The 25,169-nt window shown below is 52.7% G+C and overlaps 8 protein-coding genes and 2 non-coding genes across 10 annotated transcripts; 6 read left to right on the top strand and 4 right to left on the bottom strand.

The window, feature by feature from the left end:
- The first annotated feature begins 180 nt into the window (after nucleotides 1-180).
- BO70DRAFT_t27 lies at nucleotides 181-254 on the top strand. Its single transcript has one exon. It is a non-coding gene; the product is annotated as a tRNA-Val (tRNA).
- Nucleotides 255-343: 89 nt separating this feature from the next.
- Nucleotides 344-1,587, bottom strand: BO70DRAFT_402037 (NAD(P)-binding protein; the record flags this gene model as incomplete). Its single annotated transcript, XM_025547001.1, has 5 exons — nucleotides 344-388; nucleotides 434-470; nucleotides 678-1,053; nucleotides 1,127-1,492; nucleotides 1,533-1,587. 5 exons carry the CDS (start codon nucleotides 1,585-1,587, stop codon nucleotides 344-346), a joined length of 879 nt encoding a protein of 292 aa, XP_025403937.1.
- Nucleotides 1,588-2,538: 951 nt separating this feature from the next.
- On the bottom strand, nucleotides 2,539-4,200 carry BO70DRAFT_402035 (metal ion transporter). Its single transcript, XM_025547000.1, has one exon. It carries the CDS (start codon nucleotides 4,157-4,159, stop codon nucleotides 2,636-2,638), a length of 1,524 nt encoding a protein of 507 aa, XP_025403936.1. The 5' UTR covers nucleotides 4,160-4,200; the 3' UTR covers nucleotides 2,539-2,635.
- Nucleotides 4,201-11,394: 7,194 nt separating this feature from the next.
- BO70DRAFT_402028 (MFS general substrate transporter) lies at nucleotides 11,395-13,144 on the top strand (the record flags this gene model as incomplete). Its single annotated transcript, XM_025546999.1, has 4 exons — nucleotides 11,395-11,481; nucleotides 11,557-11,936; nucleotides 12,039-12,174; nucleotides 12,236-13,144. 4 exons carry the CDS (start codon nucleotides 11,395-11,397, stop codon nucleotides 13,142-13,144), a joined length of 1,512 nt encoding a protein of 503 aa, XP_025403935.1.
- A 920-nt stretch (nucleotides 13,145-14,064) lies between these two features.
- On the top strand, nucleotides 14,065-14,824 carry BO70DRAFT_402023 (putative flavoprotein; the record flags this gene model as incomplete). The annotated part of the gene is made up of 1 exon (XM_025546998.1): nucleotides 14,065-14,824. The coding sequence occupies exon 1, from the start codon at nucleotides 14,129-14,131 to the stop codon at nucleotides 14,822-14,824; it is 696 nt and encodes a 231-aa protein (XP_025403934.1). The 5' UTR covers nucleotides 14,065-14,128.
- A 1,542-nt stretch (nucleotides 14,825-16,366) lies between these two features.
- On the top strand, nucleotides 16,367-16,870 carry BO70DRAFT_259273 (uncharacterized protein; the record flags this gene model as incomplete). Its single annotated transcript, XM_025538894.1, has 1 exon — nucleotides 16,367-16,870. A coding segment is annotated over one exon (504 nt), but the record flags the coding sequence as incomplete, so codon positions are not given.
- A 320-nt stretch (nucleotides 16,871-17,190) lies between these two features.
- Nucleotides 17,191-18,418, bottom strand: BO70DRAFT_375945 (NAD(P)-dependent alcohol dehydrogenase; the record flags this gene model as incomplete). Its single annotated transcript, XM_025545097.1, has 3 exons — nucleotides 17,191-17,337; nucleotides 17,396-18,168; nucleotides 18,226-18,418. The coding sequence occupies 3 exons, from the start codon at nucleotides 18,416-18,418 to the stop codon at nucleotides 17,191-17,193; spliced, it is 1,113 nt and encodes a 370-aa protein (XP_025403932.1).
- Nucleotides 18,419-19,594: 1,176 nt separating this feature from the next.
- Nucleotides 19,595-21,181, top strand: BO70DRAFT_375944 (aldehyde dehydrogenase family protein). The gene is made up of 3 exons (XM_025545096.1): nucleotides 19,595-19,719; nucleotides 19,780-20,559; nucleotides 20,628-21,181. The coding sequence occupies exons 1-3, from the start codon at nucleotides 19,690-19,692 to the stop codon at nucleotides 21,162-21,164; spliced, it is 1,347 nt and encodes a 448-aa protein (XP_025403931.1). The 5' UTR covers nucleotides 19,595-19,689; the 3' UTR covers nucleotides 21,165-21,181.
- Nucleotides 21,182-21,522: 341 nt separating this feature from the next.
- On the bottom strand, nucleotides 21,523-21,596 carry BO70DRAFT_t11. The gene has a single exon. It is a non-coding gene; the product is annotated as a tRNA-Val (tRNA).
- A 1,049-nt stretch (nucleotides 21,597-22,645) lies between these two features.
- On the top strand, nucleotides 22,646-25,090 carry BO70DRAFT_357336 (uncharacterized protein). Its single transcript, XM_025542010.1, has one exon. It carries the CDS (start codon nucleotides 22,903-22,905, stop codon nucleotides 24,958-24,960), a length of 2,058 nt encoding a protein of 685 aa, XP_025403930.1. The 5' UTR covers nucleotides 22,646-22,902; the 3' UTR covers nucleotides 24,961-25,090.
- The last annotated feature ends 79 nt before the right edge of the window (nucleotides 25,091-25,169 follow it).

Below are 25,169 nucleotides of genomic sequence, written 5' to 3'. Positions count from 1 at the left end.
CATTCCTTTTATGACCGAGAAATAAGATACTTCTCCACTCCAATGATGAATCAATACATGTATAGAACAAAATGCAAGAACGAACACCTTCTGGGTAAATCAGGGCTTGGTTGAGGCTTGCAGTTCAATCACATTTTGTTGCCTCATATAGCCATAGCTCTTACATCATTTCAACAAATCGGCCGGATGGTGTAGTTGGTTATCACGTATCGTTAACACCGATAAGGTCCTGGGATCGAGCCCCAGTCTGGTCATTTCTTTTTATGTTTTTTTTTTTTTTTTTACTTTATGGTTGATCTCTTCCCGCAGAGGGTTCAACCGGCTGCTGTGGGTCCTCGGACCTTTACAGCTGGGGTCGAATGCCATCTTTTTGAGCAAACGAGGCAGTCTACAGGAACGATAGTATCGATGGAATTCTCTACCTGGCACATACCTGCGCTGTAAACCACTCAAATCGGATAACGCAAAAACTAACACCTATATGCAGTTAACACCACTCGATTATCCCATCGCGATTACCAGATCCTAGTAGTGTAGACCTTTCCCGCAGCGATATATATAGTAAATCCATCTCATCATGATCCCATCCCAACCCTATGAACCACCCCCCTTCAAAACCAACCCACTCAAACCGACTCAACCCACCCAGCCCAACCTACACACTTGAATGCACCTACACCTCCCCCACATCCAAGCCACTCAAATCCGTCACCTCCTCCAACCCCTCCAACCTCCCCTTCAACTTCATCCCAATAAACCGCACCGCCGTCTCACTAAGCGGCAAATGCAACGGGATCTTCTCCCCCCGACTCGCAACCGTATACAAAACCCTCGCTATCTCCTCCGGCTGAGCACCCGCCCCCGCCTCAATACTCTTCCTGTGGAAGGCTCCCAGCTGCCGGGCGGGCATGTCTGCGCCCGCGTATGCCTCGTGCGGCGCGATGTGTTTCTTGCTGGTCGTTTCGACGTTCGTCTTTACGGAGCCGGGCTCGACGAGGCAGAAGTTGACCGTGAATAAGAAAAGCCAAATCAAATTAACCCGGTGTTTCTGTTCTGCAGCGAGAATGCATGTATGTATGCACGTATGTGTATAGAGTAGAGCAGGGTAGGTAAACATGAGACTCACCATTCCAATCGCTCTTCATCTCCCTCGCAAACGCCTCCGTCCACCCCTCCACGGCAAACTTACTGGAGCAATGTAGAGACGCATGGCCCGGGAACGCGCACACGCCAGCCACAGAAGAGATATTGAAGATAACGCCACCGCGACCGGCCGGATGGCTCCGCATGACTCTGACTCTGACAGCCTGGATCGCGACGCGCACGGTCCCGAAGAACAGCGTCTCCAGCTCATCATGCATCTGCTCTTCTGTGACGGGCTCGGTGTCGCCAGCCAGGGAGTAGCCGGTGTTGTTGACGAGAACGTCGATGTGGAAGAACGGGCCGAAGTGCGCGGCCGCGACCGAGAAGGTCTGCGTCACGGACGTAAGTGCTGGGGAGGGGAAGGGGGAAGGGGGAAGGAGAGGACGTACTGAGCCAGGTGGCGTTGGGGGGAAGTGAGTAGGGGGTGGTGTTGATGGGGTTCATCTTGGTTGGGATTGCGATTGGGATTGGATCGTAGAGTAGTAGGCTGATACCGATGCTGATGCTGATGCTGATGCTGATGCTGATGCTGATGCTGATGCTGATGCTGATGCTGATGCTGATGCTGATGCTGATGCTGATGCTGATACTGATGCTGATACTGATGCTGATACTGATGCTGATACTGATACTGATACTGATGCTGATGCTAATGCTGATGCTGATGCTGATGCTGATGGCTGGATGGGAGTTAAAATAGAGCAAGGCAGAGTGAATCCCAGAGGCCTCTATATAGTCTCCTAATTCGGTGGTAGTTCGACCGCAAACCCCGCGCATCCAGCATGAAGCTGTACTGTTCGGTCGAATGTGATGTAGACTGTAGATGTATGTCTATCAACTAGACTGGGCGTTTACTTAACTCCACAGTTCGACCTAACTAAGTAAATGGGATAATTTGTGTGACGCACCCTGTGGGTAGATTCTAGAGCGATTCCGTTCGTGGGGGGATTAAGAATTAGCAGGGAGTTGTTGCAGCAACACCCCATATTCCTGCGACATTGTTTGCCTTTCCAGGTAGCCGTGCTTGATCTAGGGGTGCGCTCGACGGACACCCCTTTTAGATTGACCGACGAACTCTTTTCTGCAGTAGCTTGGTGAACATAGAATACAACGATGTTCGGTATTTACGGGACACGATTTTGTTGTTCGTGGTTATGATCATCATTTTCCTCAGCTGGGATGAAGGAAGCGGAACACTGGTTCGAATGTAGATAATGGGGGTGTGTATATAGCTTTCAGGAACTGCTTATCCCCAACACGCCCCCAGAATTCTGTTAAAGCCATAAAGCGATTGAAAGAATACCTGAAGCAATAACTAATAACGAAAAGAGTGGCGTCGAAAACACAAACAATAAGATAAGACTGATCAGAAACCTAGTTGAAATGTATCCAAGGGTCGAATTGGGGCACGTTGCACTGCCTCTCCACACACTCTCCCAAACCCACACCGAAAGCACAGCCTGCAGACATGAGACAAAACACCCAATCCCATCTAAGCCAGCTCCTCCGGAACACCCCGAGACAGACAAGTCCTGACCGTCGTCTTCTCAATAGCCCGTCCCGAATCCCTCGTCTGCTGTCTAAGAAAATCGACAAACCAGAGAAGAGTGATTCTCCGATCATAGATACTCTGCAGATCAACCAGCTTCCTATCCTCCATCAAGTTGTCGCCCGTGATGAGGATGATCATAAAGAAGGATTCAAGCAAGCTTGGCGGAACATTGCAGAGCAGCTGGCCAGTCAAGCTCCATTTCATAGCACTGGCCCCTGCGATCAACCCCAGGATAGTGACAAAGCCTACAACGACGGTGAGCTCATGGGCGCTGATCCTTCCCATAGTCTTTGATACCTGGTAGGCGATGGATGAGTCATTGAGTGTTTTCCTCTCAGGGATAGGTAGTCCGATCGTCTCAAACAACCGGTGATCGTCTGTCTGGATCTTGTCGAACTCGTCACTCACGTAGCTTCCTAGGCGCATTTGCATGTTTCGGAGGACAAAGGCATCATTCATCCCGACGAGCCCGGCGTAGGTGCCGATGAGAAGCCACCAGTCGGAGTCAAAGTGTAGGAGGGGACCGACGGCGACCCAGACGGCGATCACGGTGAGTAGGAGGGCAATGCCGATTAGGGTTCCGACGAAGTCTGCGTAGTAGAAGATCGCGCGCTGAACCCGGTTGACCTTCGGTGCGGAGATCACGACTGCAGTGTTGGGTAGTGTGTCGCCAGTTAGCGATCGTAGCCTGAGTTCAAGAGTCGAATCCAACGTGAAGATTGCATCGAGAGTCCTTCTCGAGGAAGCGGAACGTTGCTCACGAACGTTGGCCAGAAATGCGAACACAAACACCATCAGCGCAGATGAAGCCGAGTTCATGTACAGCTGCCAGGCATCGCTCCATTCACAGAGACTGCCAATGCCAATCCAAACAAAGACACCAATCCAAAACAGTACGATGATAACAGGATGCCCCAAGATGTGTGCGACCGCCGAAATGTAGCGGCAAAATTGATTTTCCTTCGGAAGGGGTGTCTTCAGCTCCTCAATGTCCGGGGTCACACTCTGAGAAGCTGCACCCCCAGCTTGACTACCCTTCGATGAACCCTGACCAAGGGCCCTCAACAGCCGAGCATGAGTTGCAAGTCGTGACTGCACCTGCGCCGCAGCCACCATCTCATCCTCATATCCGTTGAGCAGCTGACGAACGAGAAGCGAGTCGAAGATATAACTGACAATAGCCTGGACGTCCGAGATGATGACCTGCCAGCTCGCCGTTCTTCCATACGGAATACCGAGCAGGGCCCAGGCCAGCAAGCCCGTCAAGATCGAGAAGAAAACAAACCTCGAGCCCGACGCACAAACTACCCAGTCCAACCAACGGTCTAGCATTCTTTGTTTTGGAGCAACGACATAGCCAGTGATTCTCTCTGCACTTTCACTCTGCAGATGCTGAGTCGGGGCGACGCCCTGGATGTCGGGTTTCGCGCCAGGCCTGCGGAGGACTTGCACGAGGCGATTCATGATGAGATTGGAAAATATTTTGATTCTGGTTTTTGGTTTATATATGGAAGACAGAACGCGTAGTAGGACGACTATCAGGGGCAAATCGCCTATTCGGACCTATGGCACATGACGATAGTTAGACAAGTGCCGACACGTCCAGGAAAACTTAACACCTACGCGAACTCAAGCAGTAAGATATCTATCCCCATCAAGGTGGCTGATGAGACGGCAGAATCTGTTCAAACAAGCAGTTGCATCTGTGGCTGTAAGATACCACCCCAGGGGAGGTGATGAGCGAAAGGCTGGTAACGGTAGGGCTATTCATCGAAGTATAGAACTGTAATCAGGATGTTCCCGACTAGACGAATAACCAAAGCAGGTCAGTAGGAGGAAGGAGGGAGTATCTGCGACGATGAGGAGGCCGATAGAACGAAAAGGGAGTAGAGAGAGGATGGATCTAGCAGAGTTCAGCTGGGATATAAACACTCTCGGCCCGCTGAGGCATTTCCGAAGTCAATTAGTTCGGCCCACAGCTGACAAAAGCTTATATCGCCACGGACCCTTACGATTGGGCCGCCCATCCCACTATTTCCCGTCAGATCGAAAGGTTCTCTTCACTCAGGCAGAATTTTAATTGCGCTGCCTGCCACGTGCATCCATATTCGGACCCTGGTCGTCTGATTTTCTTTTTTGGATGCTAGTCTTGCTTAGGAGACGACACTAGAGTCGAGAGACGGGAAGTGCCTGCAAGAATAATAGGATGCTGCTGGTGAAAGGGGGAGGGAAGGTAACACAGAGAGACCAGACGAGTAATCCGGACTGGGCATGGACTGGGATGCCTGGGTGGGGGAGGAGGAGGAGGAAGAGGGGCAGGACCATTCGACGACATACTACAGAGTACGGAATCTTTTGACTCTCTTGTATCGAGTGACAAACAGGAAGGAAACCGTGGAGATGGAATGTGACTTCCTAGATTAGCTACATGTCCAGGAAGGGTTTCCCAGGCACCAGGCCTGGTTGAAACTCTGCTTTTGTGGGAAGCGACGGGTGACACACACTCGACCTTGTCCTGCGGATGGTTAGTCAAGGGCAATATTTTCCGAAGCTCAATTTGAAGGCCTTTTCTGGTTGCCTCACCCAAGAAGGCAATAGAACAGAAGTTGTACGTGATGGGATGGTGTGGTGCTGAAAACACCACTCACTTTCTAAAATAGAATACTTGATGATGTGACGACAGTCTATTCCAGATAGAACTAGGCTGGTATTCACGAGACTAAGCGGAACAGTTCTTGTTATAAGCGCCTGCATGGAGGAGTGGTTGTCACTCCTCTGACTTCGTCTCCGCATGAACTGGAAAACCTGTTCCTGGAAAATAACCATTCTGCGAATCACAGCCCAATAGTAGCCGGATAAAAGGAATCGGTGCCGCAGGATCACGGCCCTAAAGATGCATATCGGGAGTAGTGTTTAGCCTGGCAGGAGCAATCCATTGCCATTCCTTGCCACCCTAGAATGCTCCGTTTGACCTGTTAGATGATTGCTCTACTCAGCAAAAAGCAAGCATGGACAGGCGGGGTAGATGCCATCTCATCAGGCTGCGGGCAGACCCGAAGCTAATTGGACTAGGCCCTTGTCGTGGGGATTGACTGGCGGTAACATGCATAGTGATCCTTAGAGGAGACCTAGCGCTTATGGGAGGGAGGGGTGACTGATAAGTCCGCCTTTCCCCGAGACTCAAATGAGGGACCTCGAACCTGGAACACTTCCAACACAACCAGGTGCCTGCGCAAGATGTCGGAAACCGAAGTGCTCACCAGCAAAGATGCCCTGGCGCGGATTGTGGCCACCAAGCTGCTGGTGTCTCGGACTCGGAAGAACCGCAGGTTCGTCTAAAGGGATATAGCCACAGGAGAGGGGAAGAGTCTCTAACCAATCTATTGCCGAACCAGAAATAAAAAGAGCCTGTGGGATCAGGCAACCGAACTCATCAGTAGGGAAGAAGCAGGGTTATTAGAGGTCGGAAAGGGAGGTAAAAAGTTGCTTCCCTCCGATGTCTTGGCCACGGTCGAGGATCAGATCAAGAAGAGTCACAGCAAGCAGTGGAAGATTCATGGACGAGACGGTAAAGAATACTTGGTCCGCGATATATTCGAGAGCATTGCGAAGTGGGTCACCAAATTCAAGGATTTCGGCGATGCTGCTGTGCAATACGACCCAGGGCACGCGGGTATACCTTGGGCAGCCATTCGGTTTCTCCTCGAAGTAAGTCATGGAGAAACCTTGACCTTGTACGTATATTTCATGCTGAATTTGGATAGATCATCACCGACGACATCGAGAAATACGGGGCAATAGCTCAGGGGGTGGAACAAGTGTCGGGCTTGATCACTCGGTACTCGGAGATTGAAAAGACTCATCTCCGGGGTCAGTCGCTATTGAAGGCTCAGCTCTCCAAAGCCTTGGTGAGGCTTTATGTTGCCGCGCTGCAATATCTAGCAGAAGCAAAACGATACTATAGCATGTCTACCCTAAAGCGCTGGAGTAAAGCTCTGGTCCCAAGTACCAAGGCCAGTGCATCAGAGAAACTGGATCGGATGCTCAAGCTGGAGAGCGATATCATGTACCAAGTGAACATCGTCCAGGCCGAGGATCAGCGCAACATGCTCTTTTCCATGCAGACAAAAATGAATGGGCTAGAGAATCTTCTGCAGGAGACCAAATCAGCCTTGCCAAATAGTCGACAACGGATCCTCCAGCGCCTGGGGGCAACATTCACGAATGACAAATTCGATATTTCCCTGACAGCCCGACAAGATGGGACTGCCAGTTGGGTCTTCGACACGGAGATCTTCCGGTCGTGGGTCGTTCCTGATGCCCAGTCGGCCAAGCTTTGCTGGATTCATGGTCCCCCCGGCTTTGGAAAGACTATCCTCGCCGCGAGTGTCGTGAGTTATCTTCAGAAACAGCGAGCCAAGTCGCTGGCGTACTTCTTTTGTGTATCCGAAACCGAGTCGCGACGCGATCCGTACGCCATTTTGGCCTCGTGGGTGGCTCAACTCATTCAACAGGATGATATGGCGGTCGAGGTCGCGTGTCGAATTATCAAACCTGATGAACAGCATATGATCACCCGTTCCGAGCAGTGGAAGCTGTTTCGAGAGCTGTGTCGGACCCTTCCCTTATGCACATTCCTGATCGACGGTTATGATGAGTGTTCGGGGGTCAACAGAGCGCAAGTTTATGATATCGAGGACGCACGTTCACGATTCCTGTCCGATTTGATCAAGAATGTCAGCCAGACGCGAACCCAAGTGCTGCTGGTGAGTCGCGATACGAACGAAATTCGCACCGAGGTCTTCAGAGACCGAGAGGAGAACAGCCGGCTCATCGTCTCGGAGTACTCTATTCAAGAGAAAGACACAAAGCCAGACATCCAGGTGGTGTCAAAGCAGTTGATGGACACTAAGCTGAAGAGGCAGAAGACACAGCTTCGGGATGAGCTGGCAGCAAGTGCAACAGAGAAAGCCGAGGGCATGTTTTTGTGGGTCCAGCTTTTGTCACAAAGATTGAAGCCAAGCAGCAATGCCAAAGGGCTCCAGAAGATTGTGTCCATGATGCCACTTGGTCTGGAGAAGGCATACGAACGAGATCTGTCGCGGATCCAGACCTTGGACGAGGAGGATCAAGCTCGGGCCATCAACGTTCTGCGGTGGATGCTCTTTGCCCTTCGCCCCTTGACGGTGAGAGAGCTGGTTGAGGCGCTGATCCTTCATGCGGATGACACTGAGGAAGAGGATGGATATCCCGCAGATGACTTGCCTGACACCTGGGGGTGCAGTGAATTGGACGAGGAATTCGTCTACGACTGGATCCGCCAACCCCTGGGATGTTTGATTGACTTGCGATCCGCCTTCAAGGGCGAAAGCCTTGCTGGTCACACCGTCCATTTCACTCATTTCTCCGTCAAGGAGTTCCTGTTGCAGTCAAATGGCCAAGTGACTGAAAGATTCCAACAGGTCGGCCTCTCCGACTCCATTATTCAAAACGATCATCTGGCGCGGCTATGCCTCCGGTACCTTTGCTACGACGTTTTTGCCTCCGAGGAGGACGGCGAAAGCACGCCAAAGATTGACGGAAAGTTGGACCGATATCCATTTCTATCATATGCAGCGCTGTGGTGGTATGCTCATGTGAGAAACAAGGGCCAGATTGATCCAGAGACATCTGGCTCTGTGATGAAATTGCTGGACCCTTCAACCACAAACTGGGTGACTTGGTCAAAGGTGTTTGAGATGGATGAAGCTGGTCAGGAGAATGAGGACGCGGTATCAGAGACTGACCTAACTGTGTCAAACACCAGATCTGGCAATAATTCCCGTGCGGAGCCCGATGCGGACGACGAAGATGAAGGCTACGAGGATGGCGACGACAATGAAGAAGATAAAGAAGAAGACAAAGATGACTCTACTCCTACCAGCCCCCTATATTACGCGGGTCTGCTGGGATTCCATGAGATTGTGAAGCAACTCCACAAGGCAGGACTGGATGTGAATGAACAAGGGGGGAAGTTTGGCTCTCCTCTTCAAGCGGCAGCGAGATTTGGTCATCTCGAAACGGTCAAAGTCTTAATCAGCCAAGGTGCCCAGATTGCCCGAACAAAAGGTCTATGCGATCATCCCATCATTGCTGCTTGTTACAGTGGGAACACCGAGGTATTCAAGTTAATGCTCCAAAATGGAGCGGACATCAACACGCGCGATCGATACAATAATCAACCCATACACATTGTTACTTATTTTGCGAACCTCGATGTCCTTCGAATACTTATCAAAGAGGATGTTAACTTGAACGCTTATGGCCAGGGGAATGAGACGGCACTGAGAGTTGCTGCTAACCAGGGCCATGTTGATGCCGCAGCCATGCTGCTTGATGCTGGTGCCGATGTGAATATTGAGGTCCCCGACAAAGGTTCAGCCCTCATGTTGGCTGTATCCTGTGGCCATGAAGATGTGGTTAAATTGTTGATCCGCCACAAGTCTGCGATAGATGCTCGTGGCCCCTTTAACCGGACCGCTTTACACATCGCCTCAAGGAATGGACGAAGTGACTTGATTAGCCTCCTCGCCACTGCCGGTGGCGATGTGAATGCAAGCGATAACTGGGGCTTGACGCCACTGTTCTATGCTGTTTATGGTCGCCATAAGGACTGTGTTGACATGCTGTTGAAACTGGATGCAGATGTAAATGTTGGCGAGAATGACGGGTTGAGCCCACTACATATTGCCGCGGCTAGGGCAGAGGATGGCATTACTGCCTTGCTCCTGGACGCTGGTGCGGATGTAGATGCATTGTCCACGTCCTGTTTCACTCCGCTCATGTCCGCGGCAGGGCATGGGTCTCAATCCTTCATTGAGTTGCTCCTTCAGCACCATGCAGACATCACCAAATGCGACAGCCCCGGAAATATGGCACTCGACCATGCAATCCGGGGGGATCATCCGGATTGCATCAAGTTACTTTGGCTCAATCTCGTCTCAACACTCATATACCCATCGCGGCCCCAATTATTGAGGGAACAGGATATCCAGGCCCTTCACACAGCTATTCTGGGCAGTGATATTGGTCGGGTGAAAGAGCTTTTGGCATCAACATCTGTTGAAGCGGAGCAGACAGGCTGGCTCGATGGCACCCTTCATGCCGCTGCCATCGTTGGATCGTGCGAGATTACCCAGCAGCTACTCACCAAGGGAGCAAATCCTGCTTTCTGCTTGCCCAACGGTCGTACAGCCCTACATTATGCTGCCTTTGCGGGGCACCTTTCCCTTACCCAAGATATCGCTGAAAGCTGTGTGGATCCATGTGTGGTGGATATCTCCCACTCCTCTCCTATCAATTTAGCCATCTCCCATGGGAAGCTCGCTGCAAGAACGGTGCAATATCTCCTCCAACGGAGCGGATTCGGCGTTGGGAGTAATACGTCTCCAACTGATGAGCTGATTAATTCTTGTAAGAAAGGTTCAATCACATTTCCATGGTGTAGATGCTAACATGTCCACGTGACCTATAGGGCCCTCAATGTCAGGCATTCTTAGCGGCAACTACACCTACCACAGCTGGAATAAAGGAGCCCAAGATCCGACATCGCTGACAATCCATTCATGGGGGAGCCCTTTACATTCCGATGAGGATGACAACCTTCTCCCAAACCAAACCCCTTTTTTCGTTGGCTCTGGCAAGGATATGACCGGTCCATTCAATATTTACGGGAAACTATCCGGCAATGACACAGTGACCTGGGCAAAGCTATATCCGTCGAGTGGATGGTTCTATTCTGGCAAGGTGGATTTTGCAGATCGCTCCATCGAGGGCTTCTGGGGCACAAATTGGGAGTTGCGGCATGGATCGTTTAGGGTTGGACAGCTGTGACTACTTGACTGTTCCCTTAGCAGGGATTCGGTCCCTACCAAATAACCTTGCCTGTCTATCCTGAGAAGATTATATCATGGAGGAGTATTTTAAAAATGGTCCTGCATATCAGTACAAGGATGGTGTTTTTCAAGATTTCTCGTCCTGCTAGATCGTCAAGCCATGTTGATATCTAACCTCATAGGGGACTCTCGGTGGCCTGCAAGCGCATCTGACTCATAATAAGTTAATTCTTGCCGCCATGAATATCTGGTGCTGGGCTAGCCCTCGAACAAGTGTTTGCAACATCCGGTCTGCTCCCACCGCCGGATAAGCCCAAACTATGACCTGGCTGGGTGAATATGGTCTACGACAATCTCCAGGTCTGGTACTACCTATCTGGATTATGTGCTTAAAATCAATCTGCCATTCACCCGCATGATAGAGTTTATACTACATCTCCTTGTAGCCACATGTGCCACGAGGTGATGCAGGACCCGTGCGAGCACGTCCAATGAGCATATCCCATACATGGCGACTGACAGGGCCTAGACTTGAATCCAGCCTTCACCTAACTTCCTGTGACGCGCTAAGTGGCGCTACCGACCTGGAAACCCTGGTTGGCGACCAGAGAACGTGGAAATATGTGAATTCTAGTCTGCTTAATTACAGTATTTGTTTCAGCTTCAATTCTGACCCTGAGGATTGCGTCTATATAAGAAGTTCAACTCACGCAGTCCTTTCGACCCCCAGCTCCCAGTTTCATACTCTCTCCTCTCTCCCTGCATGGTTATAGGAACGTGAAGATACCAAGAGAGTCACCACAGACTGCTCGTGTTATCACAAAGATGGTGTCCAGCATCACATCTGGGTCTATCGAAGATCCACCCACCGAGAAGCGCTCCACCCCAGATAATGTCCAGGTCAAGCCTCCGGTGTATAGAATATCCACTGAAGAGCTTCCATCCCCGTCTGACTCCTTTCCGCCTCTGGACACGCCACTTTCGGAGAACAATACTGCTGGATTCTGCGTCGACTTCCAGGAATATGACCCTGAGAACCCACGAAACTGGAGCACTTGGTATCAGATGTTCGCAATCACAGCCATCACATACTGCGCTTGGGCAACGGTTCTATACTCAACATGCTTCTCCAGCGGGATCACTGGTATGATGGAGGAGTTGGGAATTGGAAGCAAGACTCTCGCCAACTTGGGCATTTCGGTGTATCTTGTCGGGTGGTCGGTTGGGTCTCTTGTTCTGGCTCCGTTGAGTGAGACGTTTGGACGGCGACCAGTGTATATCGTGTCGCTGCTGGCGTTTGTGGGATTTATACCTGGCGTTGCCTTGGCAAACTCCTTTGCTCTTGTTCTGATTGTGCGGGTATTGGGGTAAGCGGTATTTTCCTCTGTGTGCCTTTTGTCTTTTTAAATGGTATGACATGCAGAGTGCGATAGGAAACAAATGCTGACTGTCGAGATAAACCCATCTAGGTCCATCTTCGGTGGCGTTATGATCACACTTGCACCGGGAAGTCTGGTTGATATTGTGCCAATTTCTCGACTACCATTCGCCATGGCCATTTACTCTCTTGGGCCTTTGAATGGGCCGGTCACCGGTCCTATCATCGTAAGTTTTATCCATCGATCTTCCGGGCAAACAGAGATATCTAACCAGGAGCCGTGATTAGGGAGGATTCGTCAACAAGCGCTGGGGCTGGAGAGGCATCAACTGGTTCATCATGATAGTATCGGGAGTCGGACTCGTGTTCATGTGTCTCATCCAAGAGTCCTACCAACCCGTCATTCTCCGCCGACGAGCCTCCCAAAAGCGCCACGCAACAGGCGACCCTAGATGGTGGTCAAAACACGACGAGACCAAGCTCCCCTTGCGACAGCGCCTTCCCACGGCCATCTGGCGGCCAATCCAGCTATGCCTCACCGAGCCGGTTCTCTGGTTCTGGAACCTCTACATCGCGTTTGTCTATGCTGTGCTCTACCTCTGTTTTATCGCATACCCGATGATATTCGCCGGTCTCAGACACTGGTCCCCCGAGATCTCCGGGCTTCCGTTCGTGGGCGTGCTGCTTGGAAACACATTCTCAGTAGCCTGTGAGCCCATGCTGCGACGGCTCATCAATAGCCACCCCGTCGACCCTGCCACTGGGAAACGCGCCCCCGAGGCCGCGGTCTCCGTCATCATCATCGCCGCCATCGCCGCCCCCGTCGGTCAGTCGATCTTTGCCCTAACCTCCTTGCCGACTTCCATTCCATGGATAGCGTCCGTCATCGGCGGAGCTCTCTTCGGGTTCGGAAACACTATCATCTTCAACCATGGCCTCAACTACGTCGCGGTATCTTATGGAAGATATGCCTCGTCCGCACTCGTGTCAAACGTGGTTTGTCGCTCCGTGCTTGCGGCCGGGTTGGTCGAAGCCGGACAGTATTTCTATACTCGGCTCACTCCGCGGGTGGCTGGGGTTGTGCTGGCTGGTATCGAGTTTGGTATGATTCCTATTCCTGTCTTGTTTTATGTGTGGGGCCATAAGCTGCGTTTGCGAAGTATGGCGCTGGGGAGGTTGGCTGAGGAAGTGGTGTGACATTGGATGTGTTTGGGGTATGTGTGTTTCGTGCTTGGTTGGGATTCTGGGAGAGTACTGGATGAAAAGGTTGCAAAACTGTCTTGTTGGGTTGGTGTTGGTAAGGCTTCGAGTCCTTGTGGATGAGTAAACCCTAATTTGTCATTTTGGTTGGGTTCGGATTGCACGATGTTAAATTCTCGCAAATTCCAAAGATGGCGAACCTGTTGCATCTTTACTACAAATAATCGAACAATATGATAGCATTTCTATTTGAATTTCAATTCCAACAGTGCTTCACAGTATCACAAATGTGCGCATACATTGTATTGGGCCCTTATGGGTTAACCCTGTTGGGGCCTTCGCGCGGGAATCACTTCTTCGGACACAGCCAGTACTTCTGGTTAAACTATAGGATCCTTTCATTCGCTTCAATCCCAATGATCATAGGTGTGCCTCGTATATTTTCTAATTACATCTGAATGTTTTTACTGCACCCTCACATCCACCTCAATAGCGCACAACACGATACACAACTTGCGTTCATAAGATATCCAACCACATACTGATCCAGAATAAATAAAATAATTTCAGCCCAGTCCGGTTTGAACCTGCAACTAATATCCAAACTCTCCAAAAACACCCCTTGGCGATGTCAAACTATATTTAGCCTTCCGCTGCGTTCCGCATACACCCTCCCGGCTATCTGAACACCCCTTGGCGATACAGACACTTAATCTTTGGACTTGTCTGACTAGTTTGTCCTGATATCATTTGTCCAGCCAACCGACATGGGTGGCGCAGGTGGCTGAGCTCTGCTGCGCCACGACCCTGATCGACTGAATCTTCTCTTCTGCCCGCCAAACTTCTCCGCCAATCTTCCATCCACCCCCCGCTTCAGATATCTCACGTCGCATCCACATCATCCACAACACCCCCCCCCCCCCACCATCAACCTGATAGAACCCGTCACTCACCCCGGAAAAGGGTACAACCAGACCCAAAATGCCCCCCACCACCAACAACCGCACACACCTCCTCCTGGCGGCCACCGGCTCCGTCGCGACCATCAAGATCCCCAACATCATCACCGCGCTCGCGCGCCACACCCCGCACCTCTCAATACGGGTAATCCTGACCAACCACGCGCAGAACTTCCTGGCGGGCCAATCCGCCGAACAACCCACCGTCGCCTCCCTGCTCTCCCTGCCCGGCGTGGAGGCCGTCTACGATGACCGCGCGGAATGGGGCCCGGAGCCCTGGACCCGCGGCGCAGACATCCTGCACATTGAGCTGCGACGGTGGGCGGATATCTTGGTCATCGCGCCGCTTTCTGCCAACACGCTCGCGAAGCTGGCGAATGGGTTCAGCGATAATCTGCTGACGTCGGTGTGTCGCGCGTGGGATACGGATGGGCAGGTGGATGGGCGGCGGAAGAGGATCGTGGTTGCGCCGGCGATGAATACCGCCATGTGGAGGCATCCGGTTACGGCGAAGCATGTGCGCGTGCTGGAGGAGGAGTGGGGGGTTAGGAGGGTTGAGGGGTCTGGGGATGGGGAGGAGACGGGCTGGTTTGAGGTCTTGCGGCCGCAGGCGTCGAAGGTCTTGGCTTGTGGGGATGTGGGCAGTGGGGCGATGTTGGAGTGGACGGAGATTGTGAAGGTTGTAGAGGCGAGGTTGGGCTTGAGCGGGGAGGAATGAGGGTGGTGGATATAGGTGAGTGGTGGTTTGTTGTGTAAACGGGTTTGGGGTCACTACGACGACTCGTGTCTCGTGAGAGGAGTGGCTTCGACGTCGGTATCTGCGAGATGTGTTGGTTGACTGGGACGATCTGTGGTTGAAGGGAGTTGCAGATGTCGAATTACTTCGACTCCAATGCGAGGCTGGAATTAACAGTCTCTTCTTGCCAGACAGCGTTTGCATGGCATGTTTCTTATCCAACCCGGCCAGAACAACTGGACTAGACTCCAGAAGAGATTCACTTCGAATCTGGATTCCCCGATGCTGTCCTACACCAAAGGGCACCCACTTGCCGGGTGTACTTACTTAGACTGAGATTTCACCAGCTCCATGCGGAAGCATCAATTCTCAGCGTGTTCACGATATTCAATATGAAATCATGGGCAGCTAAATCAGCAGCAGACATTCTTCAAGGTTGGTCATCCTGACACGAATGATTGCACTTATATGTTACCCTGACCTCTTGTTAAGTGAGGAGACAGCAGATACACACCTCTTGGCCAAACGTTATCCTGTTTGAGCGCAGACCTGTAATGGCAGCGTTTTCGTATCTCAGTCAACCTGGAGCCTTACCGCGAACACGCCATGCAAATAATTAGCTTATCCGACACAGCTCCATGACTCACAGCCTTCCAACGCCCTGCCAGAGGCAGGGGTAACCACTCAGCCTGCCCATAATTAACCCCATACTATCGCGACCAGTCTTGTAGGATCGTCTGTGAGGGGAAAGCTCGATCAAGCGATCTTCTCACTTCACAAAGAACATGAAAACGCCAAAGTCTGTACGAAAAACTCCCTCTCTCTCACAACGAGAGATAAGGTCATTTCACCACAAGCTCTAGTTCAGCCACCAGGAAGGTGATAAGCCCGGACACCGGTTTCTATCCCCGTCTCGCAAACAGAACCGCAAACCAGAATACAGCAAGTCGCCGTACTGACCGTGGGTCGGGTCAGCGCTAGCTGCCCAACTATCGCCCACAAAACGGGCTAGAGAGAACCCTGCCCAGCCAGTGGTTCGAGACCGTTGCCAAACTATCGAGATCGTGTGGTTCCTTACGCCTTTGGCGCCAATGGCAGCGATTGCTAGACCATGCAGGCACACCGTGCCCTACTCAATGAAGCTGCTACAGCCGCAACCGTAGCATCGCTTAGGCCAGGAGTGAGACATGCCAATTTTACCAGATGTCAAGCGTGAGGCTAGTAGATAAGAAGGAACAATGGAAACTACTTATAGTCGGCCGAGGCCGTTGGAACGATGAACCCTTGACGGATCGCCATCAAATCTCCGGACCCGCTCTACCACGTCCATCATCACCACCACCACGCCCACCAACAATGCATCTCCTCTACGCCCTCCTCCCAGCCCTCCAGCTAGCCCAGCTAGCCATGGCATCAACCGAAACAGACCTCCTCACACCTCTACTATCATCAACCACCACCCCATCATTCAGAACCACCATCCCATCATTCACAGCCACCGCCTCATCCACACCAACAGCCCTCCTGTCCTCCACAAACACAAACACAACCACAGCCACAACCGGCTCATCCAACACCACCCTAATCCCCATCTTCGACGTCGAAACAACCGGCACCCCCACACCAACGACCTTCAGCGGCTACGCAGGAAGCATCCTCAGCGTGAACGCCGACGCCACCACCATCATCGTCTCCTGCACCGTCGCCGCCTGCAGCATCGCCACCCCCTACACCTTGATCCAAGGCCCGTCCACGTTCTCCATGAGCCAGGCCGTCTCCAGTGAGTCACTGGGCGTGGAGGTCTGGATGACCATCACGGAAGAATGCCACATCACGGCCTCGACGTCCGCCGTGTGCTCGAATTTGGCGCGCATGAAGGTGAGTGCCTACGGTGAGGAGCAGACCACTAAAACCGCCTATGTGGTCACCGCGACGGGCACCCAGATTTATGCCGATGTCTTGGTTGTTACGGGCGGGATTGAGAAGTTGAATTCCCCGCAGGCGACGGAGAGTGCCGGTGCTGCTGCTGGTGGGGGGGTCGCGGAGGGGAGGGCCGTTGGTGGGGGGTCCTGGCGGCTGTTGTGGCGGCTGTGGTAGCGGTTATGGGCGCGTTGTGAGGGGAGGGGAGGGGGATGTCTATAATAACTAATACCCGCGATTGTGAATCCGTTACAATGGCGAAGGGATGCCGTAAGACGAAATCAAGTGATTGTAGGAATAAAGCCTTCGAGTTGGCCTGGAACTTGGCCCAGATGTGTGCGAGGAAATAGAAAAGCGGAAATTGTGATGCTAGTAACGCTACTATATTTTCACCGGATTGAAACGACCACGCTGCCGTCATGGCAATTCTACCTCCATAACAAGACTGCCTTCAGCGTCTTCCCACTCTTCATATCGCTGATAGCCTGGCCATACTGTTCAATTGGGTAAGTCGTGATCAACTCCTCGATCGGATAGTTCCCTTGAGCATGCTGCTCGATCAGGTAGGGCAAGATCTAGACGTCTCTCTGTCAGTAACCCTAACCCCCGATTTGGGAACGGATGATCGCCTACCTTTTCCGCCTGAGCATCTCCCTCACAACACCCCACGTACTGACGCCCAAAGACCAACTGCGCAAATACATCAACCTGAACGGTCTTCCCCGGCGACGGGGCACCAACGGTAGCCAGCTTTCCCCTGGCGCCAAGCGCCTGGATAGCCTTCTCGACCACCACCGGCACCCCGGTACAGTCGACTGCATACTGAACCCCCATTGGGGGACAGATCGCTTGGATCTGCTGAACGATGTCTTCATCCGAGCCAAGCATCGTATGAGTCGCACCGAGCTTCTTTGCCAGTGCCAACCGCTCCTTGTTCAGGTCCACCGCAATGATAGTCTGAGCTCCGCGCAGCTTCCCCGCCATTATGGCGCTCATGCCCACAGATCCAGCCCCAAAGACAGCCAAGCTGGTCCCAGGTTGCACGTCCAGCGTGTTCAAGACAGCTCCGGCACCGGTTTGGAACCCGCACCCCAGCGGAGCAAATCGATCGAGTGGGGAATCCGGAGCTACCTTGACCACGCACGATACGTGCACGATGGCTAGACTCGCGAACGAGCTCTGTCCGAAGAAGTTCCCGCGCAGGGGATCTCCGTTTTCAAAGGACAGGGTGAAGCTCCCGTCGGACCGTTGTTGACCGAAGTTGCTGGGCACCCATTGGTAGCAGTAGGCGGGGTGGCCGCTGAGGCATTGCTCGCAATTTCCGCAGAATGCGTAGCTGAGGAGGACCTTGTCGTTGGGTGTGAGGTGGGTCACGTTGGAACCGGTCCTGACGACGACACCGGCGCCTGGTCTGTGTGTTAGCCGTTTGTTGAGGGCCGGCCAAACTGTGGGCTTTTCCGTACCTTCGTGTCCGAATACGCATGGCGCGGAGGCAGGGAGCTGCCCGTTCATGCAGGAAATATCCGTGTGGCAGATGCCGGTGGCATGGACTTCGACAAGCACCTCATCGGCTCTTAGTTCGCCGAGTTGGACCTTCTCGACGCTGAGAGGCCCCTTGATCTCTCGCATCACCAGCGCGTTGGCGGTGGCTGCCATGGTTGCGGGAGCGAGGGATGGTATGGATGTGCAATGTTAGAAGCCAAGTATAGTATTTGAAGGAAGATTGCAAGATGTGCTGTGCTGTTCGACCCAGATTGCGGAGGCATTCGTCCTTATTTAAAATCCTACCCTGGCTATCACCTCCACCCTCGAATGCCCGAGGATCGAACCCCAAGTTTGGTAGCCATGTAGACTGATCGAGTAACCGTTGGCTTCAAATTTGCCGTGATCTGCATCCGAGCTCCCATCAAGCTAAAGAGATATCCGGGGAAACCCCAGTTTCTCAAGGTCCGGGGGGGGGGGGGGGGGGGGGGTCTGAACCATACTTTCCACCCCAGTCTGAATGACCCTCTGGAAGTGAATTGGTGGGGCAACAGTTATTTTTCCTGCCTCGAAAACCAATAACTTCCAGGCAGCTTTGCTTATTCACTCGACTTGTAGTCACCCGATGAGAAAGAGAGTCAGTCAGTTAGTTAGCTAGCATGTGCATGCATCTCAGGCAAGTTCCACTGACTTGATCTGAAGGTAACCGAGCACAAGAAACCATAAGTGCCTCGCGGAATTGCTTCCGTCGCCAGAAGCGCGGTTTGATTGGAAAGGGGATAAGGTTCGAAATAACCCTAGACGAAGGTGGAGAGCCAAGCCTTGGCCTCAACAATGGAGTTCGTCATTTATGTGGGCCAAGTGGATATCTGCCCCCTCAGCAATGGATTAGGGGCCCGAGAGATTCTCGAAACTGACTTTCGGATGGAAGGCAGCTCTCCCACGCAACTCCCGACAGCACTTGCCGGCCACTCTACACCAAGCCGACCCCCCCCCCTCTCCGTATAGCCCGAATATTCAGCCAAAGGGCCTCCCCCGGGTTGCGGGGCCCCGCAAAATGCATCTGATGGTTATCTAATGGCCTGCCCTTGATTGAATGGCAGCTGGGCCTCCGGACTGCTTCTCATGGTTCAAACCCCACCAGTCCCATTATTTGGTGTGCTTCGCGTATCACTACCACCAGCTGGGTCAAGATCACCCCGCAGATGACCCATGCCCCCACAGACTGATCTCTTCTCGTGTGGCCATGGCGAAACCCGGCTTCTCCTGTCGGGAGGGGGCTTTTTCTCGAGCAGACTTTAAATACGAAGTTGTGGTAGCAGGGTGAGTCTTAACCCACCAGACTGCCATTTCATTTTCAATATACCCCCAAGACGCAGTCAGCATATCCTACGCCATCATACCAACCGTGCCTATATTAATATCCAGACTTCCTCATCGCCAAGATGGCCTCCATTGAGAAGATCCCCTTTACTGTACCTCCCTCCCCCCCCTTCACCACGACCCGGTGAATATATCCTGACCAATTTCTACAGGAATTCTTCAACACAATCAACAACGAACTCACAACCACCCCCACAACCCGCCATGGAATCAACCCCGCCACCCGCCAACCCAACCCTGAAGTCCCCGTTTCCACCGCCGAGGACCTCAACCGCGCGGTAAAACATGCCCGCGCTGCCTTCAAAACATGGTCCAAGCTATCTGTGGAAGACCGTCGCAGCACGGTGATCGCTTTCGGCGAAGCCATTGAATCCCACGCAGAGGAGTTCACCAAGCTCCTAGTCCAGGAGCAAGGAAAGGCCCAAGGGCAAGCTGCTATCGAAATAGGCATGTGCGGGACATGGGCCAAGCAGATCCCGCTGCTAGAGCTCAACGATGTGGTTCTCCAGGACACGGAGGACCAGCGTGTTATCCAGCGGTTCACCCCCATGGGTGTCGTTGCGGGAATTGTGCCCTGGAACTTCCCTGTTCTTTTGGCGGTGGGGAAGTTGGTTCCGGCTGTGTATGCGGGGAATACGATCATCATCAAACCGTCGCCGTTTACCCCGTATTGTGGGTTGAAGCTGGGGGAACTGGCTGCTAAGATCTTCCCCCCTGGCGTGGTTCAGGTTCTCAGTGATGCGGGCGATCTGGGGCCGTTGATTACGGCGCACCCTGATATCAACAAGATTAGTTTCACGGGCTCGACGCTCACGGGGAAGAGAATCATGGCGGCCTGTGCCAACTCCTTGAAGTCGCTTACCCTGGAGCTGGGTGGTAACGACCCGGCGATTATCTGTGATGATGTGGATATCGAGACTGTCGTTCCTCAGGTATATACAACCGACCGCAACCCCCATGCGCATCGATCCAGCAAAATAATACTGACTCCCCACACCAGGTCGCCACCCTGAGCTTCCTCGTCTCCGCCCAAGTCTGCATGATGATCAAGCGTCTCTACGTGCACGAGAAAATCTACGACAAATTCCTCGAAGCCCTCGTCGCCTTCACCAGGAACCTGAAGGTCGGCGACGGTGCCGAACCAGGCGTCTTCTTCGGCCCCGTGCAGAACGAGATGCAATACGAGAAAGTCAAGGACCTCCTCACCTCCATCCAGACCGAGAACCTGACGCCCGTGCTCGGCGGAACCGTCACCGAGTCCGCCGGCTACTTCATCACCCCGACTATCATCGACAACCCGCCGGAAAACTCCAGAGTTGTGCAAGAGGAGGCCTTCGGGCCGATCCTTCCAGTCCTCAAGTGGTCGCAGGAGGACGATGTGATTGCGCGCGCGAATGATGTCGATACGGGCCTTGGGGCCTCCGTGTGGAGTGCGGATTTGGATCGCGCGGAGAAGATCGCGAGGCAGTTGGAGTCCGGGTCGGTGTGGATTAATTCCCATTTTCAGGTGGCGCCGCATGTGCCGTTTGGGGCGTGAAGACGAGTGGTATTGGGAGGGAGTGGGGGGTCGAGGGCTTGAAGAGTTATACCCAGTCGCAGACCATGTGGATTAAGAAGGCTTGATGTTGTTGTCGAAGTAGAATGATATGGGCTTACTGGATGTTCTGGTCGTTGGTAGATGCTCCAGCTGATACAGCCGTGTAGAACCTCCTTGATCGGAAATTATCATTATTAGTAACAGACCAAACAGACCAAACAGACCACTCGACTAAAAAGATGTCCAGACACCTAAGTAGGTGTGATACTGAATGATATTAGGTTTGACAATTAGACAGATGATCTTTTGGGGAGGAAATGTTTGAGAAAGCAAAAAGATTTTAAAAGGAAAAAAGAAATGACCAGACTGGGGCTCGATCCCAGGACCTTATCGGTGTTAACGATACGTGATAACCAACTACACCATCCGGCCGATTCGATGATGTGAGTTGAAGAAATTAGTCTCTCAAACTCAAAACCGAGGCTTTCTAGTTCATGATAGTGTTTGAGCTCGAGAAGGGCGACCAGGTCGATTGATGGGTCAAGAGGTCTGTCGACCGCAGCAGTCAGGTTCTGCGACATACTATAACAGAATCGATGATAGAGAAAAGAGTCAATAGATGAAAAGCCAACCAAACGAATATTGAAAAAAAAAGTATGAGTACAATTGAAGAAGATGGTTGGGTGTTGAGAGGATCTTGGAACGCATTGATGGTTGACCTCAAGTAACCCCAAAGCGGAAATTAGTAGCACTGCAATCACCACATCCGCCACCAGTGTGGCAAAATTGCACTCGAACTCGATTTAAACACTCCGTACGGACTCATTACAGACAGAGGTGTACGGTAAGGAAACGAGGCCGTCACGCCATGGACCATTGGATTGGTTCTAGATAGGCTCCAGCGACTCGACTGAGGCGGTTCTGCCCCCGCTTGAGATGGAATCCCCAGTCAACACTCGATCGGCTTCGCCCAAATAGCAAGGCTCGCAGGGTCGTCGCGGGTCCGGTGGTCTCAGCCGCAAAGTCTCTGTGGAGCAGTCTGGAGGGAATAGTCGGTGAGGAGTCGACTGCCAATGCACCGCCATACGCGAGTTTTGAATCATCAATCATGTGGCAGTGAATCCCATCGCATGCATGAGCCGAGCGTCATTCCGGGGTTGAGATTGGCAGGGACTTGATACGTCTAGCTGCCCAACAGGCTGAACGCATTTCTGCTGTGTGGTTTCAAAGTCTACCCCTTGATATCGCTTCGACCAGAAGCATTGGAATCTGATGAAACCACGCTTGTGGTCTTGGAGTTTTGCCACAATGTGCTGTGTTTCAGCAATGAGACATATCATATTCCTCTACACTGGGCGACATCATCGGGCGGCGGATGCACTCTGTGGCCTGCAGCCTGCGTCATCGCCACCCCTCCGGGTAACTATATCAACCCTAACATCTCCAGAGCAAAATCATCACCTCAATGGCGACCCTTCTATCGAACAGGCAAATTGCTCACATCTTCAATACCCCTTCACCATTTCAACTTCTCCAGCATGCCTTCCAACCTTTCATACCTCCATCCGCCTTGCCTGATGAGACCAAATCCTATGATGATGCCGGTCCTGTCCCCTCTGAAAAATCGGGCCCGAACAAATGGGCCATTTTGATTGGGATCGATCACTACGTCAGTACAGATCGAGGCCCAGATATCGACTTCGCCAATCTCCGGGGCTGCGTCAATGACGTGCATCTAATGGAGGAGTGTCTCCGTGAATACTGTGCACCCGATGGAATCCATATATCCAAGCTAACTGCATCGACCCGGGACTGTGACAACCCCTTGGAAACACCACCAAACTGGCCAACATATGACAGAATCATCAATCTGTTCGAAGAGGTGACCGCCCAGGCTCAACGAGGAGACATTGTCTACATCCACTACTCTGGCCACGGCGCTCGAGTCAAGTCTATCTTTCAAGACCTCAAGACGGACATCTTCGACGAAGCTCTGGTGCCCCCCGACATAGGCAATGGCGGACGATACCTCCGAGACGTGGAACTAGCCTGTCTCATCCAGAGGATGACCGACAAGGGCCTGGTGGTTACAGTGGTATTTGACTGTTGCCACTCTGGCGGGTTGAGTCGTGGGAGATTCGATCGCAACCGAATAAGAGGCATCGGGAAAGTGGATCACACCATTCTCGAGCGCGATGTCTCCAGCTTTTCCGAGGACGAGCTCCGTCCTGTTGCGCGGTCTCCGGGCTTCCGGGGGGTGACAGTTCAGAATAACTGGTTACTGGGGTCTCGCTGCCACGTCTTCCTGGCTGCCTGCCAGTCACAGCAGGTGGCCCTGGAATATGACGATGTGGACGCTTCAACAGGCCTGTTGACTCACTTCCTGATCCAGTCCATCCGAAAAGCTTCGAGGCCGCTCACCTACCGCCAATTGTATAATGTCATGACCCCTCAAATCGCGGCGTACGCACAGCAAGTGACCCTTGATGGGCGACAAGATGTGGTCTTGTCTGGAGAAGCAAACACCCTTTTCTGTTCCACAGATAGACTGGAGATCCCTCACGCGTGTGTTGTGAGAGAGTTACTCAATCCCACCCGAGTCGAGATCCAGAGTGGCACGGTGCATGGAGTCGTTCGCGATATGGAGTTCGATGTTTGGCCTCCGGCATGTACCGAATTCGTGGACGCGACTCGGGTGGCCCGGCTTAGGGTTATACGGCCTCACGCATACACCTCCGAAGCAAGTGTAACAGAGCTCTTCCACCCGGACCAGCTGGCACCAGGCTGCCTGACAGTCCCTGTGACCCTTCTGTCCTTGCAGAGCAAAGTGAGACTCGTCCCCCCCAGCCCTCCCAGTCAAGACGGTTCCGCCGAGACGGCGCTCGAGAAGATCCGACACATCTGCGAGTCGACGCCCAACAAATGGATCTCCATCGTAGAACCCCCGGAAGAAGCCTTCTTCCAAGTTCAGGTTCAGCACCAAACCTACCACATCCTCAAAGGCAACGGAGATGCACTCGACAACGCCATCCCCCCCTCATTATCCCTCTCAATCAACAACCCAAACGCCGCCCAAAACCTCTTCACCATCCTCAAACACCTCGCAAAGTACCACACAGTGCTGAACCTGAAAAGCTCCCGCAACAACGTCACCGCATCATGGCTCTCCATCGCCCTAGAAGACACCCCATACACCTCCCCCCCTCCGCCCCGCATGGCAGACAACCTCGCCTTCGCCTGCCAGGAGAACACCGTCCAGGAATCCGACGGATCGACCTGCGTCATGCTGCGCGTGAAAAACGAATCCCGTCTGACCCTGAACATCGCCGTCCTGGATCTCGATTCCGCCTGGGCCATCGAGCAGATATACCCTGAGACCAACCTAGTCGCGTTGTCCCTGGAGCCAGGAGTCACGCTCGAGCTGCCCCTGAACGTGGAAGGTGTCGGGCGCGACACGCTCAAGGTCTTTGCCACGGATGAGCCGACCAGCCTGGACTGGCTCCGGATGTCTGCGCTGGGGTCGAACGAGGAACCGTCGGGGCGAAGAGGAGGAAATCAGCAGACGCACGCCGGAAGTGTGCTGGGCGAGTTGCAGTCCGCCTTCGTGGAGGATGGCCCTCATTCCCGAAAACTTAGGACGATCGAGCACTTCCGTCGTGGCTGGGTGGTTAAGCAGTGTTATTTGGATGTTAACGACGGAGAGGGTGACGAGCGGGATGGTTCTGAGTGGGAGATGCCGCCGTATTATGGGTCTGATGCGGGGGGTTCGTATCTTTCTGTTTCTTCTCGGATTTAGACACGTTTATGCATGGTTGAGGGTCGGTTGTGGGATTACTTGCTTTTGGGAAGGATATGTTGCTAGTAGGGTTGGTATATTTCTATTGATCTATTCATGTATAAGACTTGACGGGATTAGTGCATAGTGGATATGATTAACCCGTCAGGCACAGCGATCTGCATATAGGATACTCGCATACACCTATCCTAGATAGTTATGTATTTAAT

The sequence above is a fragment of the Aspergillus heteromorphus genome, assembly GCF_003184545.1.
Source record: "Aspergillus heteromorphus CBS 117.55 chromosome Unknown BO70scaffold_1, whole genome shotgun sequence".
NCBI lineage: Eukaryota > Fungi > Ascomycota > Eurotiomycetes > Eurotiales > Aspergillaceae > Aspergillus > Aspergillus heteromorphus.
This window is presented reverse-complemented; position numbering and strand designations above follow the sequence as displayed.

Excerpts from the sequence above, each read along its gene's own strand:
- BO70DRAFT_402035 (XM_025547000.1), bottom strand. The coding sequence starts at position 4,159 with ATGAATCGCCTCGTGCAAGTCCTCCGCAGGCCTGGCGCGAAACCCGAC.
- BO70DRAFT_375944 (XM_025545096.1), top strand. The coding sequence starts at position 19,690 with ATGGCCTCCATTGAGAAGATCCCCTTTACT. Across the intron at positions 19,720-19,779 it reads TTGAGAAGATCCCCTTTACT|GAATTCTTCAACACAATCAA; the intron begins GTACCTCCCTCC and ends CAATTTCTACAG. Across the intron at positions 20,560-20,627 it reads TCGAGACTGTCGTTCCTCAG|GTCGCCACCCTGAGCTTCCT; the intron begins GTATATACAACC and ends TCCCCACACCAG.
- BO70DRAFT_357336 (XM_025542010.1), top strand. The coding sequence starts at position 22,903 with ATGGAGGAGTGTCTCCGTGAATACTGTGCACCCGATGGAATCCATATA.